The following is an 18,311-nucleotide window of genomic DNA, read 5'->3' on the forward strand; positions in this document are numbered from 1 at the left end:
TTCAAAATGTTAATTTGATGTGTGAAAGTTTTAAAAGTTACTCTACAGTTTCACTGTAGAGTACCTTTTGTCTGTCCTGAGAACCAGCAGGTGGCGATGTTGCACTAATCTCACTCACTGGACACAAATTCTTTAAATAACTCCTTGGAAACCCATGTTTTCTTTGGAAGTCAAGGAAGGGGAAATCAACATTCTTAAGGTAGGAAGCAGGAAAGAAATCTCTGCACAAGATAACATTATTAAAAGCTTTATTGTGTAAATATATATTTTTTGCTTTGGAACAAAGTAGGTTCCTGATCCCTCTGGCTAAAAATAGTGGTTTTGTTGACATCGACTCAAGTGAAGGGCATTCACTGTTTTGCATATCGCTAACTTATAACTGTAATGCAGAGCAAATCACAGCGAATATGTATTTTTGTGGTGATTTTATGTATGAAATAACAGGTAGTGCTTTGACTGTGAAGTAGAAGGAAAATGAAAGATGGTTTAGAAAATCATTTCCAGATAGAAATCAGAAAAGTATGCAGTTCATCTCTGTTCAGACCCTGAGGGAATACTTTGCTGGACTTCCTTTCACTCAGATTAAGGCTGTTAGTATTTTGGGAGGCGTTTCTATGAGGTTTGCACATCTAGGACTTAAAATTGTACCTGCTTATCCTTACAAAAATACTCCAGTTAGATTGGATAGAAAGCATCTGTACAGTCTCTGATTTTCTGTCCTTATCGACCCATTGACTTGCATGCAAGTATTTTTTGGGTAACAGTTTTAAACTGTAGATGACAGTACTGTAATATAATTATTTTATGGGAAATAATAGCTTTTCTATATTTTATGCACAATGCTGCCTTCAGTCGACTGCCTACAGAAGACAAGGTTCAGGTTTAAACTTGAGCTAGGCCATTTTGCATGTTCTCCCTCAGCATGTAACTCATGAGGGGACTTTGGTTTTTAAAACTATCGCCACTTTAGTTTTGTGAGCTCAGCAGTGCAGGCTTATCTCTGTGTGACTGTGTGAGCTGGTCCTGTGATGGAATGGGAAACCATCCAAACATCCACACTGACCTCTCATCCAGTGTCAGCCAGGGCATTCTCCAGTCTACCCGTTCATTAAGAACTGTAGGGTTAAAGCATATATATATATATAAAAATACAATGGACGGAAGAAAGAGACGTTTGAAAATATCTGACAGGAGTAACCTTAAAATTGGCGTTGTAGTACAGCATTTAAGTCCATAAACCACGTTCTTCCTATTGTGTGTAGTTTTTTCCGATAGCCCTTAAACGCACCACAACTTCCTTTCTCTCCAAGCCGCGCCTGCTCTCTCTTGGTGGTGGTGGAGGCTGACTGACGGACGAAAGACAGCCTATCAGCAGAAGAAGAAAAAAACATGTGGAAAATGCACATATATAGAGGGAAGTAAACCCAGTAAACTTCCTTGGCAGATAAGTTTTTCACTCTTCTTATCAGGACGGGGTGTTTTGCTTCTTATATCGGTTCGCCTGAGAGCGAATGGACAGAGCGGTGAAGGAGCAGGACAGCCTCACCACCAGCGGTAGACCTCCACCGTCCACACGGCCGTCTACATTGTGTCTGTGTCCGTCCGTCAACCATTGGGGGTGGAAGAGGATTCACCAGGTGAGCCTTTCAGTTCACGGTTGTTTTTGTTTATTATTTTTTCTCAGGGGAGTGGTACTTCATAACAGCCCTTAAACTCCACCAAGAGGTGACAACTAAACACCGTGTTGCTACGTGTCCCTCACTCGATGCTGCTAGTAATTTTTGGCAATAAAAAAAACCCCATTTGCCTCATACAACGTTTTTTTTGTGTGTGTTTTTTAAAACAGTTCCTCTTTTGTGATGCTTCAGTTAGCAAAACTCTCGGTTTTGCCACTATATAACCCAGCTGCCTATTTTATTGCGGGAAGTGTCACGTTAGCCAAAAACAATCATATAAGTTGTGAGACCTTCCCCATTTATAAAAGCATCTAACCCCATCAATAAAACACATCTTATGTCTCAACGTGGACCAGAGCCGCTCTGAAGATATTAAAGAGCGGTGACAGCGCAGACCCAGTTACAGTGAGGAAACACATGGTTCTAGGTATGTCACCAGTAGACATCCAGAGAGAGACTTTTACAGCTGAGGAATGCTTTTGTCCGTCCGTTTTTGATTCTCAGTGACCCCCACCCTCACATCTTCTTGATTTTCAGTAGCTTTTAAATCAGATAAATATTAGCGGTTAGCTGATTTCGCCCGGAGCTGTGCAAACCTCTGAATAGTGTATTTATGGTGAGATCACAAGAGGCAGCTGATCTGATATATTAAACAAGAATTCTAGGGTATTTTTAATGCTGATTTTCATTTTTATTCACATTATTATTATCTAGTGTTGTTGCTTGTCGTCTGGTTGGAGCAAAAACGAGGTGCATGTGAAAACTGTGCATAGATTTCAGAAATGTTTAACAATGAATGGCTGCTGTTCAGTTCACCCTGCTCCAATGCTTTGAAAACTGACAATTTAATGTTGTTTTTTTTTTTAAAGATGCACAGTTCGAATCAAGAACACCATACCCATAAGGTGGTGGCAGCATTATGCTATGGCAATGTTTTTCAGCAGCAGGGACTGAACTGGTCTGACAGGGAGGTTTGTGAGCAAAACCTGTTTCATTTGGTCAGTGCTTTGAAACTGGGACGAAGGTTCACCTTCCAACGGGACGATTATCCAAAGCATGCTGGGTGTGTTGTGTGCTTCACAAATGAAACGTTAAAAGTTGTAGGCATGTTCTGTTAATGAAATGATTCAACCCCTAAATTTAACGCATCTTAATTCCATGCTGTGAGGTAGCAAAACACAAAAAAATTCCAAAGGTGTGAATACTTTCACAAGGCACTGTCAATGCATGAAACTAGTTGACTACACACCTAACTAAAATGATTTGCAATAGTTAAAGTACATGGGTATTAAATGACTTGTTGGAAGTGGAAAAGGATTAAATGAAATCAAAATGTACGAACACCAATTACTGGTAGATTGGGAAAAATTCGAACAATAGTATTTGAAGCAATTAAAGTTTTAAAGACAATTGTAACTCTAGAAGTTGAACTCTGGGTTAAACACAATGCTTAAAACCTCAAAATCCCAAATGTTTCGCAATCTACGTAGAAATCTGCTGTACAAGATATCAAGTCATATAATGCCAAGGTGAGCAAATTTCACAACTGCAAATGACTGCATGGATGCAGTATCTGGTAGTATATTATCTTTCATCTGCTATGGCCTCCTGATTTTGTGCAGCCCTAGTTTTCACCAATGCCAGATGATCAAATTGACTTTTGTACCTCATCTGATGCCATCCTACCAAGTACATAAAAGGAAAGTTTGTATTTTGTATGTATTCATTTGTTTTTTACTTTAATTTTTACAAAGTGTTGCAGTGATTATCCATATTTCCTTACCCAGATGTGTTTTACAGTCCATGTAAATTCGTTAGTGGGAAGAAAATACACATTATAATGGGATCATCCAAAACAGTGCCATCATTGTACCTCTGCCTCTGACAGCTCCGCTGTACGTAAGATGGATGGTTCTTGATATGTACAATAAATGTTTTATACGTGTTGCAAGGGGAATGTTGACGTAGATAAGCCAGAGTGTTGCGCCTGGTTTATTTCGTGGCTTGCATCACAGGGCTATTGTCTTACTTGCCCTTTATTGTGAACTGCTTTGTTGAGGACTTGAAGAGGTTTGTTTGTTGCTCTTGAGCAAAACGATGAGTAATTTGCTCATCAAGACAATGGCTTTTTTTTTGTTGTTGTTGATTGTTTGTGTGTGCTAATCGGTCAGCATGATGCAGCCTTTCTGGATTTCATTGAGGCAGTTTTCGGTTGCCAGTAGAGAGAACTTTCCTGCTCTCTTTCAGGACTCTGATATTAGAAAATCTTGCAATGCCGGCTGTGTTGATAAATATTGTGATTATGATATCAGTTGTGATAGATGCCTATTTTCTTCTTTCCTCTCTCTCTCGTCTGTGCTTCTATCACTCTGTGACTTTTAGCATTTTGGACAAGATCATTGTTTTCTAGTGTGAGCGTCTGCGCCTGTGAATGTGTAATAAGTCAAATCGCCCTCATATATTCACATCTACATTCATCTTTGACTGTCCTACTCATCAAGTTGTAAGATACAAACTTCTTTACCATGGATTTGTATGTATCAGCTTTGATAAAGAGGTTGTCCAACAGGAAAAAACAATTTTTTTTGTCTTCTTTCAAAGGTAAACTGCAACTAGTCACCGAACATAGTTGATAACATTACTTCTGATTTTCCTTCACGAGAAAATTTTATCTGTTGTATACTTAACACATACTAATTAGAAGCTTCTTGACGCACAGACGACTTTGTTTATTCACAGTTAGGCTGGGCTTTAGATTGCTAGTCTTGGTGTAAGTGTATATAGGAAAAAGGGAAAGTGATTGTAGTGTTTAGTGAAAGAGTGCATATTTTTGCACTCCGAGTAGAGCGGAAAAGTAACATCTTACCAATATTAAACTGCTGTTTTTTTAATGTAAAAATAAAAGTGAGCTAAGAGCATAGATTCCAAAAGGAACTTGACAACTTTCATCCACTTTTCTTTAAAAAAAAAAATAATAATAATAAAACCACTTTAACTGTGATTTTGCCAGGGCATCTTCTTTGCACAGCCTTCTTCAGGTCACACCAATGATTTTTTTTCATTCTGATTCTGGTTTGGAGTCTGGTTTAAGTTTTTCTGACTGAAACCATAACCTTTTACTTGCAAAGCCGCTCTTTTGTTGATTTGGTGTTGGGCCTTTTAGTCATTGTGAAAGATGCATTTCAGCCTCAACTTTGAAGCAGAAGTCTGACGGTTCTGTTGCAACATCAACTGGGCATGCGTCTTGACTAAGTACCCTAGTTACCTCTGTATAAAAAGGTTTCCAAAGCATGAAGTTGATATGCTTTTTGTTTAGTTCTGCTTCTTAGACCACATATTACCTTTTGAAATATCCCAGAGATGTTCAGTTTGGTGTTTCTCATCGTAAGATGTGCATTTGGAAGACTTTATATGAAATTTTGTAACCCTTGTACATTATTCTTCATAATGGGATTTCTTTTCGCTACCTTACCCCAAGCAGACATTCCCAGAACAGGAGATTCTTATCACATGTAGTACAAGACCGTTACTTGCATACGTTCCTTGCAGTTCGGTTACTATAACTTGCAGGCCTCTTGGTGCACTCACTGACCAGTTTTTTGTCTGGACCTTTAATTAATCTTAGAGGGATGTCCAGTTCTTTGTAATGTCATGATTGCGCTAAGTTTTCTTTATTTGATTGTAAATCATTTTACTGTTTTCTATCTCATGCCTTTAAAATGCATTTGCATGTTTAAATCTTTTAGAATCTCTGAGGGATCATGATTTTTGACTAAGAAAATGTCAGGTTAAGCCCAGAAGAACAGCTAAAGTTTATTCAAGATTAATGAGACACTTTAAATGATAGCATATGTGTATTGATTGCTGCTTAACATGGGTTTGAATGTGATGATTATTTCTGAACACATCCACATCTCCTTGAGATGCACAGTTATGGGACCAGTATATTTTAGGCTTTTTGTTTCTTCTTTTTCCTCTTGAAAGATCTCAGATTGTTTTTCATTTGAGGTTTATAGATGACCTTAAAGGTGGAGAAAGTTCAGCAAAATATGTATCTTCTTTTTCCTTTCGAACCGCAAGATCTTGACATTTTAATTGGGGGTGTGTGTACATATTTTTATATCCAGTGTATATTAAGTGTTTGCTTCTGCCCATTTGACCTCTTTATGTATGCATGTCTCATAATCTGGCAAAAGTCCATTTGCACACTAATAAGGCTGTCCCGCCTCGTCTCTGGGAACGAATGGTGGGCTCTCCCATTCTTCAAAAAATATTTGCGCAAAGTTTTGGAATAGGAGTTAGACTATTTTCGAGGAAATACATTCCTTAGGACTTTATTTTAAGATGATGATGATAAAGATGTGTACCTATCCGTGGCCTCAGTTTCTTGGCGTTGCGTTCTCCATTTATGCTAAACAGTCGAGCTCCAGCTGAAGTGCTCTCCCTCTTCCCCGCAGTAATTGGTGCCATCTGTTTGGCTGTGTTTTGGTGTTTGGAATGCTCTGTTATGTTGTGATCCATTAATGCTGACAAGAGCAGCCAGTGTCATCCCGATCTAGACAAATCATCCAAGAAGAAGTTTGCAGCTGATGTGACAAATTACCTTGCGTTTTAAAAATCAAGTCCAAGGATATTAACCTTTAGCCCTCAAACTTAGTGGTTAGTGGGGGATTCTCTGATTTTCCTAGCCCTTAACTTACACCCCCCAGGGTCCTTTACCTCCTACTGTTTTCCTACTCATTTCTAATGTCTGTTCTTCCTGTGTCTACCTCTACTTTGACCTTTTCTTTTTGAACTCTGTTTATTCCTCCATTTTATTGTCTGATTTTTTTTAACATCCTTTTATCTCTAGCCTGTCTGAGTGTAAGAATTATGAATTGTCTATATGACTAACAACACTTGTTTTTTCAAAAATAATTCCTTTCAAAAGATCTCAGTTCACTTGATTGTTTATGCTTTTTCTATCAGTTTAAAGTTGAATGTCATAAGTAGACCTGAAATCAGGAAATACATTTTTCCTCACACTATTCATCTCTCTTGTTCTTTTTTGTTTCCGTCCTCAGATAAGCGGACAGGAATACCATGCCGACGAGTGATTGCCCAGGCCGCATCCCCACATTTGTGGCTCCATCTCACAGCAACCATCAGAGGTGTCCAGGTTACATTCCCGGTCGGGTGGCTCCAGTCCGCTCGCCTCCACCTGCCAAAGCTCCACCACCTCCGCCATTGAAGCCACATGGCCTGCGACTGGAGCAACGAACTACGCCCAGCCTGTCGGTGGAAAGTCAGCGCAGGGGTCCTTCTCTGAACGTATGGCAAAGGAAAAACACTCTTATCTTCTGTGGACTCTCGCTGGGGGCTTTCGTTTTTACACTTATACTTGCCCTCAGTCTCGCGAGTGGAGACAAATTAGATGGTTAGTATTGCATGTTTTCTTTTTCGGGGTTTTCTCAAAATTTGTCAAATTCCTACTGTTTGGGTTTCTAATGTTTGTGATCGATTGTACTCACAGAAAACTGTCCAGACCACCACTTATCCTTGAGCAAGTGGAATCCAGGTCACCAACCAAACAAGGATATTCTTATCCGTAGGGGGGATTTGTATAGACTGGAATCTTCCGTCACCTGTCGTTCACTTACCATCCAATCAGGAGGTGAGACTGTGATGTTTGCATAATGTTTTGCATTCTTCAGCAAGCAATTTTATTTATAAGACACATTTCATTTGATTTCTCACAGGTCGTGTAGTGTTTGCTGACAATGTAGATGGAACCAGAAACATAACATTGAGAACACATTACATCCTCATAGAAGATGGCGGTGCCCTTTATATCGGTTCACCCAAATGCCGCTACCAGTCCCGTGCCACCATCGCCCTCTTGGGTCGTTCGGACAACAAAGCTGTCCCCGAAGTCCCTGTCATGGGACGCAAGTTCATCGGTGTCATGGGCGGCGGAACTCTAGAGCTGCATGGCACAGAACGTGTTTCCTGGTCTCTGCTGACCCGAAGCATCCCCGCGTCCGGGCTTTCCACCGGAGGCTATGCCTTCCAGAAAAACTTCAGCCGAGGGATCAACTTCCGGGTGTTCGACCAGGACACATCTGCTTTGATCTACGCCGAGCGCTTTGACACCCACAACTCCCGGAACGACAGTCGGAAACTCACTCAGCTGCTCCGCTCCCTGCCGGCAGGTCGCATAGTCGCGCTGGCTGTTGGGGACTCTGCGGTCAAGGGGTTGCTGGAAGAAACCAAGAAAGCCTTTAAAGAGGTGCTTGGCAGCCAATTTGCCGACGATCTTAAATACAGGTAACAACACATTACCAGCACGGTTCTTGTCGGATTCCTCCTGTGGGAGCCATATTGGCTTTTAAGCTTTTTGAAATTATGTTTTGGCAAGTGTCTCACAAAGACCTCTGCTTCCCCAATGAGTGTGGAGTGGAAATGTCTTTAGGAGTGTCTTGTTTACTCTCAGTCTCCTGGGCCTGATAAAGAAAGTGATTGTTGTTTTTTTGACAGCCAAAGTAAACACTTCCACTTTTGAACCCTCTCTACATAGAGGACCAACATTTTGTTCCACGCATATCCTCAGTGGAAAAAATGATGCCCCCCTTTCATGTGCCATTGCATTTATAACATGTTCGCTTGAATCTTTCCCAGTTACTTGTCTTCCTGTTTCCTGTGCCTTCCCGCTGTATCGCACTGCGTCAGAAAAAGGAAGCGCACACAGGATAAGAGGGTTCAGGCCAGAGGTTAGAGCATTTGCACAAAATCTGGCAATTCAGGGGATTCTGTGTTCCATATGGTTATTATCTCAGAAGAACAGAAAGAGAAATGTGCATTGTCTGTAGTTCTGTCAGCAGGAGTTGATGGGTTTTAAATTAGCTTTCAGTGGCAGATATCTTGTTACTATCACTCAGGTCCAAGTATGTACAAGGTCACTGTTTCCCATAACTCTGTGATTTGCTTTTGGACGCGCTGAAGTCCTCGGATGCCTTCAGTGTCACATTTCCCATTTGGAGGTGAGTGCCAGAGCATTGCGGTTTCTGACCATATTCCCCTTAAACCCACTCCCACTTTAGAGTAGTTTACATGAGTCACATAATTCATGTTTATTCTTAGAGGTGCTTATTTACTAGCAGTAGTTTAGTTTTTCCATATAGAGCTCTGACAACGTATATACTCCCTAACACGTTTCTTCAGTTTTCTTTTTTTTTTTCTACATCTACATTTTTAAGATTATTAGAAACAAACATGTTCTATCAATAAATATAAAACGCTGTTTATGAAGTGGGAAAAAAAACTACCCACACCAACCCGGCCCTATGTGAAATAAGCGATTACTCCCTAAACCTAATCACTGGCTGAATCAACCATGGTAACAATGTTTTTGATAACTATTGTAATATTACCAAGTCTTTTTCATCATGGTGAAGGAATTTCAATCCTCTCTTCTCAGGGTTGATCGAAATGACTCCATTATGTTTTGGAGTTTCTCTACTTAGAGAGACTCCAAAATTGAATTAAAGACAATTCTGAAATTGTCTTTCATTCAGATACAATGGAGACATTTTGATGATTAGCAACCTATTTAAGGTTATGTCACAGCATCTCAATGAGATTCAATTCCAGACTTTGTTGGTTTTAAGGAGAATGTAACACAATTCACACATTCACTACATGTCTGTGTTATTTCTACTTGAGGATAAATTTTGTCAGACTTTCAATACTGACAGATCGAAGCAACTTTTTCTTTTTATTTCTTTGGCTCAACGGCATTATGAGATCTTTTAGCTTACTTCATGTTGACAGGTTCTATTAAAGAAATCTCTTGATTCTACAGATAAACAGTACACCTGTGTTTTTTCAGTTTGTTGTATGAAGTTTCTTGTTTTAATCTTAAACTGAGACGTGTGTGTGTGTGTGTGTTCCTTTTTTCAATTGCATATCAAAGGTTCAGTTTATGTGTTTGTTGGGAAAACTGCAGAGATTGTTGTTGGAAGAACCAAATGAGGTGAAGCTTTCTGTAAACCTTTAAACTCTTTAGTGCCACAGCATTTAATAGCTTGAACACCTTATCGCCTCATACATTTGTGTACACACAAACGCATTCATTTTGAAAGGGCAGGGTGTATCCAGACTCCTGACTTGGACATCATGTTCATGACGAAAGCATAACAAATAGTCGCCTTTCCCAAATCCATTAGAATTCTCCCTGGTTGTTTTAATGTGCGTCAGCTGGCCTTCCTATCTCAATTGACCTCTGTGTTCAGTCTTTGTCTTGGAGTAGCACACTCACACATGGATAGAGGTGTTTATGTTGGTCTGTTGTGAATTCACCTCTGCCTCTGCACATTATATGATCCATGCAAACAATGCAGTTGTTGACATCAAGCTAGTGTTGGGAATAAGGGTGTGATGATGAAAAAAAACACAGGGGATCCTATTTACTGTCTGGAAGTTCTTAATTTGGTAGTGAATCTCTCAATTTCTTACAAAAATGTAGATTCATTTAAAAATATATATTTTCCCTTTTAAAGAGGCTTTTTAATTTGACCTACAGTTTGTATCTGGTGAATCTGGGGTTCATCAGGTTGCATTTGGAGAATAAAATGTTGAGCCTACCGTAAAATGTAAGAATGTTCACTGCAACCAGTCTGCTGATATCACCTGTCTTTTTATCCTAATGAATGATTTGAAAGGTTTTATGACATAGACTTGGCAGGCAATGTTTACGTTGGGTTTGGTCAATGTGTGTTAATGATGATGAAGCTCTAAAGTGTTCAGGTCTTTAATCGGCAGCTGAACTTTGATTTAGATCATATGCTTTCAGAAGTACACCCAGTACTCGTTAATATTCACAGCCTAAGTCTCATCCACTCAAATGCTTTGAGTTTCATTTTCAACTTGTAAGATTCATTGTTGTGACCTAACTTGAGCAGAATCATCTAATTATCATTGATTTATATGTGAAGCGTGAAACTAATCTTTTTGAAGTATCAGGGGATTTTTATGTCTCAATGGAAGAAATTTACATCATTCTGTGACTCATCATCATTCAGATTCCTTTTTGCAATTGACATAGTCAGACACGTAATAATTTCTCTGAATTTGAGTCTGTCTTCTCATTCTGGTGCTTCTTAGTATTGCTTCAGCTGTTAATATTTTTTAATCGCATTTATATAATATACATAATTCACAAAATCTAGGGGTAGACTGTTGACTCCACAGCTCTCCAGCAGACAATCAATAACACATGATTGTCTGCTTGACAATAAGTCATGAGATCATTACTCATTCTTGCTCAAGAAGATTCATGTTTTGAGTGCTGTATCCAAACATATTAAAGAAAAACTGAGTGGAAAGAAAAATATGGTAGAACAATTCTCACAAGCAACAGAGATTGCCACAGGAAGCACACACAAAAGCATGATTTTATTTTGAAATCAATTCTGTTGGAGAAGTAAAGGGGTGTAGCATCCATGTTGCTCGAGGTTAAGTGTGAAATTTCCACAGGAGGTGATTTAGTGAGGCAGTCCGGCTGCTGGTTTTGCTCCTGTGTTTTGTATTCGCTGGGTTTGCTTATGCAGTAGCTTTTCAGTTTGGGGATTTAAACAAAGTGCCGCATCATCATTATTGTTTTTCAGTGGAAATATGAAACTCGTCATTCTCTGGTACGTGTTCTTTTTTCAGGCAGGCGTGGGCCTTGGTTTCTGTGGTCGGAGGTGGCAACGAGTCATGCTCAGAGGATGTGAAGGAACACGAAAACCTCAACACAGGTGGAAGAGCTCTTGCAACGCTCAATTTCACCACTGTAGAAGGAGTGGATTTCTCTGTGTCGGCCTACAGCGAGTGGAAGAATGGTGAGAGCCAACTTTTGCCAGTGCAAAAGTCACATCAACGTATTTGGTAAAAAATATAATAGGCCTATTTTCAAGTGTCTCTCTTTCTGCAGATGTATCCGATTGTGGAAACTATTTCTATATAGATTGCTCCACAATATCTCAGTGAATGCTGAATAATTCACATGCCAAGATTTGAGTAATGGTAATTTAACCACAGTTGTTATGGAAACTCTAGTCTCTGGAATGTGATTTTTTTTTTCCCCTCTGAGCTTATTTTCGCTTCCTTTTACTGTATCGTATGTCAGAGAAAAATTCCTAATACAGATGAGGGTATTTAGATTGTCCAGATCCTCTCAGCTTTGATTTTTAAACAAATTTTTTTAAACTATATGTTCTAAAGTCTTGTTGAGCTATGAAGGTAAAAAAACTTAAAAAGTAGTGAAAATGATTTGATGAGAACCTTGATTCATGTATTTTCCAGCATCCTCCCAGGGTTTCTGTCTGAGAAAACTGCTTTGTGAACTAATACTCTTTGAATCAAAGATCCTTTGGGCTCAACTGAAAAATACCTTTCGCAACATTAAAACTATCTCAGCTGTCTGTGTTAGATTTTGGATTATGTTTCCAAATATATTCCAGATATATTTGGAATATGTCTCAAGCTAGAGTTTTTGTGTGCCACATATTGAAAGTCAAGACAATAGTCTTACTAATCATTTTTCAGGAGAATTAGACTGTGAATGTGTAACATTACGAAAAAAATTTTTTTGCAACACTAGCACAACTTTCAAGAGACTAAAACATCTTAAAACTGTGGTTTGGTTTCTTTCTTAACGCTTTACTAACTGAACACAGAACAACTCCACTCAGCATCAAGGAACAAGTCTGATAGGAACACGTCTGATTGGTTCCAATTTTACAAATCGAATAGCCAATCAGTTCATGTCCTGTTTTCTGTTTTCTTTTTGACTTTTTTTTGGAATTAATTTTATAGTGGACATTTTTAAATTTATAGTATACTATTATAATCTTAATCACAGTTAAAACACATTGAATGTATCCTTTTTTTCAAGCTGTTAACCTTTTCTTTTTAGGCAAAATATCTTAAACTCAGTGAGATTGGATGGAAACCTCTTATCTGATCTCAAGTCTAAATAGACTTTTACATTTAAATTGTTTAAATAGTGTTTTCTCATGTGAAATGACTCCTATAGTCCACACAATGACTGTGTTTTTTTAATATATATTTAATCGCAGTGATATTTTTAAAACTTGTGATAACTTCCCCTCTGCTTCTTATTATGCGAGTTTTACCATCTAAAATCTACATAAGAAAATTTGTTTTTACAGGGCAATGCAAGACCAAACTAAATGCATTGATGGCATAAAAGTGTGAATAGTTGCCATTTTTTACACATTGATATGACTATTACAATTTTGCATATTTTTGCAGCTCTAATAATGACTCGTGTTTTCTGTCTCACACCCAACAGGCTACCCGATTATGGGGTTCCTGGTAGACTCTGCAGACCAGGTGGTCTTAAACCTCCAAGATGAAGTCCAGCCAACCTGGAAACCAGGCGACAACATAGTGGTTGCCAGTACAGACTACTCCATGCACCAAGCTGAAGAGTTCACCCTGTTACCCTGCCCTCAGTGTACCAGAAGGCAGGTCAGGATACAAGGTGAGATGACAGCCAGCACTATTTTCTGCAAACATAAGTGAAACTTTATTTGCAGTTTAGCGTTTTTTGCTAAACATGTATATTTTATGATAAAATAGTAGAAGAAAAGCTCAGATATAGCTTCTAAATATTGAAGATGCAATGAATAGTTTAGAGTCAAAATAGGTGCCATTGAGAAGCTTGTGCTCTTCAGTAAATTCTTTTAAATGAGATTATTACATGTCACTCTGGTAATCACCAGGTACAATAGGATCTAATTTCTTTTCCAGCTGTTGAGTTGATGTAAGGTTTTTAGAAGTTAAAAAGAGATTATCAGATTACGTTCTACTGGAAACCTTTATCTCATGATGACTGCAGGGATTCTGGAAATCTGGACACATTTCCTTTCAGTTCATGCATTCCTACATTCTCTGCTGTTCATCAGAGCTAAGCCCTCTATCAGCCATGCCCCCTTATGTCATTCCTCTCTGGTCAATAAACATCCACGCCATTTCTGGAGAGGAAGGGTGTATATTATATGTCTAGGGTTATATGGTTCCTTGGAGGACAGGCTGAGCAAGTGTTACACCTGCTAAGCATGATGATCTACAGCTGTTTTTTTAAGTTATATACACGTTCTGCTTTTTAAAAAGCTGTCGTTTCATGTTTATTTTATTACTTAGGAATTTTGGTTTGAGGGCACGTAGTAAGATTAGCAAATCAAACTTCCTGTCGCTGACGGAATGAGGCGTAGAAGCTGTTGCCTTTTTATTACCCTGTCATTTTTGGGGATTTTGACAAGCATTAGGTGCCAAATTGTGATTTGCGAATACAATTGTGACTTTTTTTTTAGGGAAGCCTCGGTTCAACCATGTGGGTGAGATCATCGATGGAGTTGACATGCGGGCTGAAGTGGCTCTGCTCTCTAGAAACATTCTCATCTATGGAGAAATGGAAAACTCTTGCTATGGGGACAACCTGTGCGAGTTCTTTAACCGTGACACCTTTGGTGGCCACATCAAGGTCTGTGTTTGTAATTTCATAGCAGAATCCTGTGTTTGTATTGTCGTAAACATTTATTGTTGTGACAGAACTTTGCCTCCTCTGAAAGAGTCTGTGTTTATGCCGAGACGTTAAATGGTGTTTAGATTCTGCCACTGTAAATCTTCAAAATGAATAGAGATGTTTACATCTTTGGTTTAGCTAGTACATATCGGATTCTTTGTTTTCATATTATTCTACATTTTATAATATATCTGATCTGCCATATGTCACCTTCTGAAAACTGAGTATTTAAAATCTAAACACTGCAGAAAGTACGGTAGTAACTTGCATATGACATCGGTGTAGTTTAGGTTAAGAAACCTTTCATGAACACATTGTGGCATTTCTCAGACTTTGTATTGAACTTTTTTTTTAACTTGAAAATGCCTCTCAACAATGAAGAAATTGTTCCTACATAACTAGGCCAAAATCGGTATGCAGTTAGTCCAAAAGTAAAAGTTCATCAGACTTGTAAATGGAGCATTACGTTTAGTAGACGTCTAAATATAGATGTGTTTTAGCCAAAATTGCTAAGTACAACAAAACCAGTGGGTTGGGATTGATTACAAGACCTCTCCATTACAACCATAGAATCACAATAAAATTAGCCAGTCAGCTTTAAAGGAACCAGGTTAAAAATGATGTACAAACCTCTGTTCCTCATTTGCTTCAAAGACATCCTGTCAGTGCTGCAGTTCTGAGTTAACTTCAAAGTCAGAGAGGTGGTGCTTCTGAATAGGAGGAGAACCAGTCTAGAAAATTCTATCTGATGCTAAACCTAGTTTCTTTTGTGAAAATGAATGCAGAACTGTCATGATAACCAGAAAGCATCTCCAAGCCTTCAGTTTGAATGGTCAATGGAATAAAATACAGCGTTTACAACAACAAAACAGCTGTTCCAACACAATCATTAGCACAAAAATCCCAGCTGAAAACAAAAGTAAAAATGGGTCAATCAAATTAAGCAAACAACAAAACTTAATAAGCTCTCAGGAAACTTGGTTGCGTAAACTGATGTGGCTTAATATGGCCATGTGTTGTAAGAGATGTTATCAGTCCTGCAGCACACATTATTATATTTAAGGAAGTCCAAACAAATGTAATGCCACATTTGTATTTAATTTCTTGAATTACAAAATGTATCTATGCGTTCCTAATAGATTCTTAAGAGATTTACATTCCCCATTGTTGCAACACCTAGATGCAAAGTTATTCTCTGTGGTATTCTTTATGGTCTGGTATGCTTGCCATGTCTGTGTATGTTGTATGTATTGGTCTTGCCCTGGCTTGAAATATCTGCTGAAGATGACTAAATAATCAATGCAAAATTTCACAATTATGTCTTTGTTGCTTGACCTTCTCTTCACCCTGTCTTGTGCTTTCCTTTTCCACCAACCCAGATCCTCCGTAACTTCTCATCAGTGCATCTGTCCCATGTGGAGTTAAAGAACATGGGCCAACAAGCAGTAATGGGTAGCTACCCGCTTCACTTTCACATGTGTGGGGACGTGGACCAAAGGGGGGGCTACAAGGAGCCAACATACGTGGATGGACTTTCCATCCACCACTCCTTCTCCCGCTGCCTCACCATCCATAGTACCAATGGGCTGCTGGTTAGTAAAATAATTGTTTAACGCAATACGTTTGTGGTTGTATGAATACATCAAAATGAGATGCAGAAATACAAGTAATTAGTTAATAAGTAAGGATACTCAACAAATACCATATTCATTTAAAGGTTTGTTGGTAACTGAAGAGATGCCCGTTGAAACTTTCTACATTACCCCCTTACAGCCACAAAGTCAATGCATTTTTGGGGGGGGGCTGTATGTGATGGACCAAAACAAAGTAGCCCATAATTGTGAAGCAGAAGGAAAATACTAAACAATTTAATTCATTTGTACCCATTTTACTCTGGTATTACCACATAGAATTCAGTGCAACCACCCAATAAGTCACTTCACAAGTAAATAGGGTTCGCTGGTGTGTAATTTAGTCTTGAGCATCCCGACTATGAAGCATGTTGATGGCAGTATCATGCTGTGGTGTTGCTTTTCTTCATGGGTGACAGGGAAGCTGGTCAAAGTTCATGAAAAAATGGTGGAATCTAAATTCAGGTCAAGCCTGGATGAAAATCTTTTTAAGGTGTTGCAGACTGGGGCTCATGATCTAGCAGAACATCAGACCTTGGCATATCAGCGGAACTATAAGTTAATAGTTTATGTCAAAGCTTATCCACATGTTTGAAGGGATCAAAGCCCAAACCTAAATGAGAATCTTTGGTAAGACTGAGCCTGAGCCATTTTTCACGGAAGAAAGAGCAAAAATATTGATTTCTAGATGTGAAAAGCTAGTAGCAACACAGCCAGAAGACTTGAATAAGAGTAAACAGTGACTCCAAAAGTGTCTGCATCAATGGGTGAATTAAAACGTATGCCATATATTTCAGCCTTTTGCTATTCTGAGAAAAACACGTAACATATAATCCCAGTTAAATACACTGATGTTTGTGGTTGTAATAAAATGTAAAAACGGGGTGTTAGGGTTGTTGCTCCAAAGGCCAACTCATGTTTAAACCAGCACATTTGTGCATTTTAAAATTGTTATTGTCTGCTGGCTTGTATTGTTTTCTGTATTTTTCTCCCTGATTAGTTTTCTTGAGGAGGCACAATTGAAGCATTCTGACTTAAAAGAAGAAATTAGTTTTGAATCTTGGATCGAATTTTGTGGATATTTTTTTTCCCCCCGTTTCCCTTCCATGAAAATCTTTAAATAGCTTTCTGTGTAGCAATTTTCTTTCCAATTTGCTTCAACTGCAGTAACAGTTTGTTCAGAAATTTGGGAAATGTATGCCCACAGGCACAGCTTAGCACTTGTCCACCTCTCTGTACTTTCTTATGGGGGTGCTAACAGCAGACGAACAGATGTTGCCCTTGCCTTTCTGTTTATCAAGCGTGGTTCCATGTTTTAGTGAAAAGCAGCTTTGTAATTGAGTCCTTGACCTTTATTTACGTCCTTCCTCTGATGAGCACTCTGCTGCAGTTGTTTTGTGATCTTTGGGCTACTAATTAATTTTGTTCTTGTTGTCTGGCCTAGGTGAAGGACACTGTAGGGTATGACACGCTGGGCCACTGTTTTTTCCTGGAGGATGGGATTGAACAGCGAAACACTTTATACCACAACCTTGGCCTCTTGACTCAGCCTGGGACTCTGCTGCCAACAGACCGCAACGACACTCTGTGCACCAGCATGAGGGACAGAGTTTACAAGGGCTACACTCCCTCACCAAGTACAGAGTGCAAGTAAGAGATTGTAATTTTGTGTGCTACTCTTTAAAGATGTAGACTGAAACATTGAGGTTCTGAACAAAGATTACTTTGTTGTTTCGTTGCATTTCATATCTTCCCTGATCTGTCAACGTATTTGACTAAAGTGTGGAAATTTAATCAACATTATTGCTCTGTAAATGTTAAAGATGATTTATAGAAGGGAAAGGGCTGTCATTTAGTGCAATAATGAGAATGAGTCCATTACTGCTGTGCCTTGCAACATATCCATACGTTTTGAACTTTGCCATATTTTGTGACATTACAACCAGGAACTTGGATGTATAAATTTTACATGATAGATCAACACAAAGCTAAAGCCTAAGAAGTTTATGTTAAAAAGAACAGAGAGTGTGAAACATCTTAGTCCAGTGGTTCCCAAAGTGTGGGGCGCCCCCTCTAGGGGTGTGCAGTGCCATTGCAGGGGGACCAGAAGAAAATCTTTGGGAACCATTGTTTTAGTCTGTGCCTTTGAGGCCAAGTTTTCAGTGGACCTACAGCTGCACATCTTTTGGGTTTCTTCCCTGTATTCCTTTTCCTGTTCCTTTTTGCAAGTGGGTTTAACCGTATTAAACTGGTTGGCTGTATGATTAGGGTTTTAAGGCTCTGTCTCATACTGGGAGTTAAATGTCTGCCACAGTCTCAAGGTGTTCCCATCCCAGTTTTGGTTTCTTCTGACCAATGCCTGGTTGTTGTCTCCCCTAATTGGCCAAGTTACAACTTTTAGTAGTGTTTATATTTTACTGCTTTTCCTTTTGC

At 39.0% G+C, this 18,311-nt stretch overlaps 1 protein-coding gene across 1 annotated transcript in view; it reads left to right on the forward strand.

Annotated features, from left to right (window-relative positions):
• Positions 1 to 969: 969 nt before the first annotated feature.
• The window catches only part of cemip2 (cell migration inducing hyaluronidase 2), a 29,691-nt gene continuing 12,349 nt past the window's right edge, over positions 970 to 18,311 (forward strand). The window contains exons 1-9 of the mRNA XM_008418975.3: positions 970 to 1,637; positions 6,740 to 7,092; positions 7,189 to 7,329; positions 7,415 to 7,982; positions 11,367 to 11,536; positions 13,012 to 13,203; positions 14,036 to 14,205; positions 15,627 to 15,839; positions 17,323 to 17,528. Coding sequence (XP_008417197.1) covers positions 6,759 to 7,092; positions 7,189 to 7,329; positions 7,415 to 7,982; positions 11,367 to 11,536; positions 13,012 to 13,203; positions 14,036 to 14,205; positions 15,627 to 15,839; positions 17,323 to 17,528 — 1,994 coding nt within the window. The 5' untranslated portion in view covers positions 970 to 1,637; positions 6,740 to 6,758. The remainder of the gene's footprint in view (positions 1,638 to 6,739; positions 7,093 to 7,188; positions 7,330 to 7,414; positions 7,983 to 11,366; positions 11,537 to 13,011; positions 13,204 to 14,035; positions 14,206 to 15,626; positions 15,840 to 17,322; positions 17,529 to 18,311) is intronic.

This window comes from Poecilia reticulata, chromosome 9 (genome assembly GCF_904066995.2).
Source record: "Poecilia reticulata chromosome 9, P_reticulata-male-v2, whole genome shotgun sequence".
Lineage (NCBI taxonomy): Eukaryota > Metazoa > Chordata > Actinopteri > Cyprinodontiformes > Poeciliidae > Poecilia > Poecilia reticulata.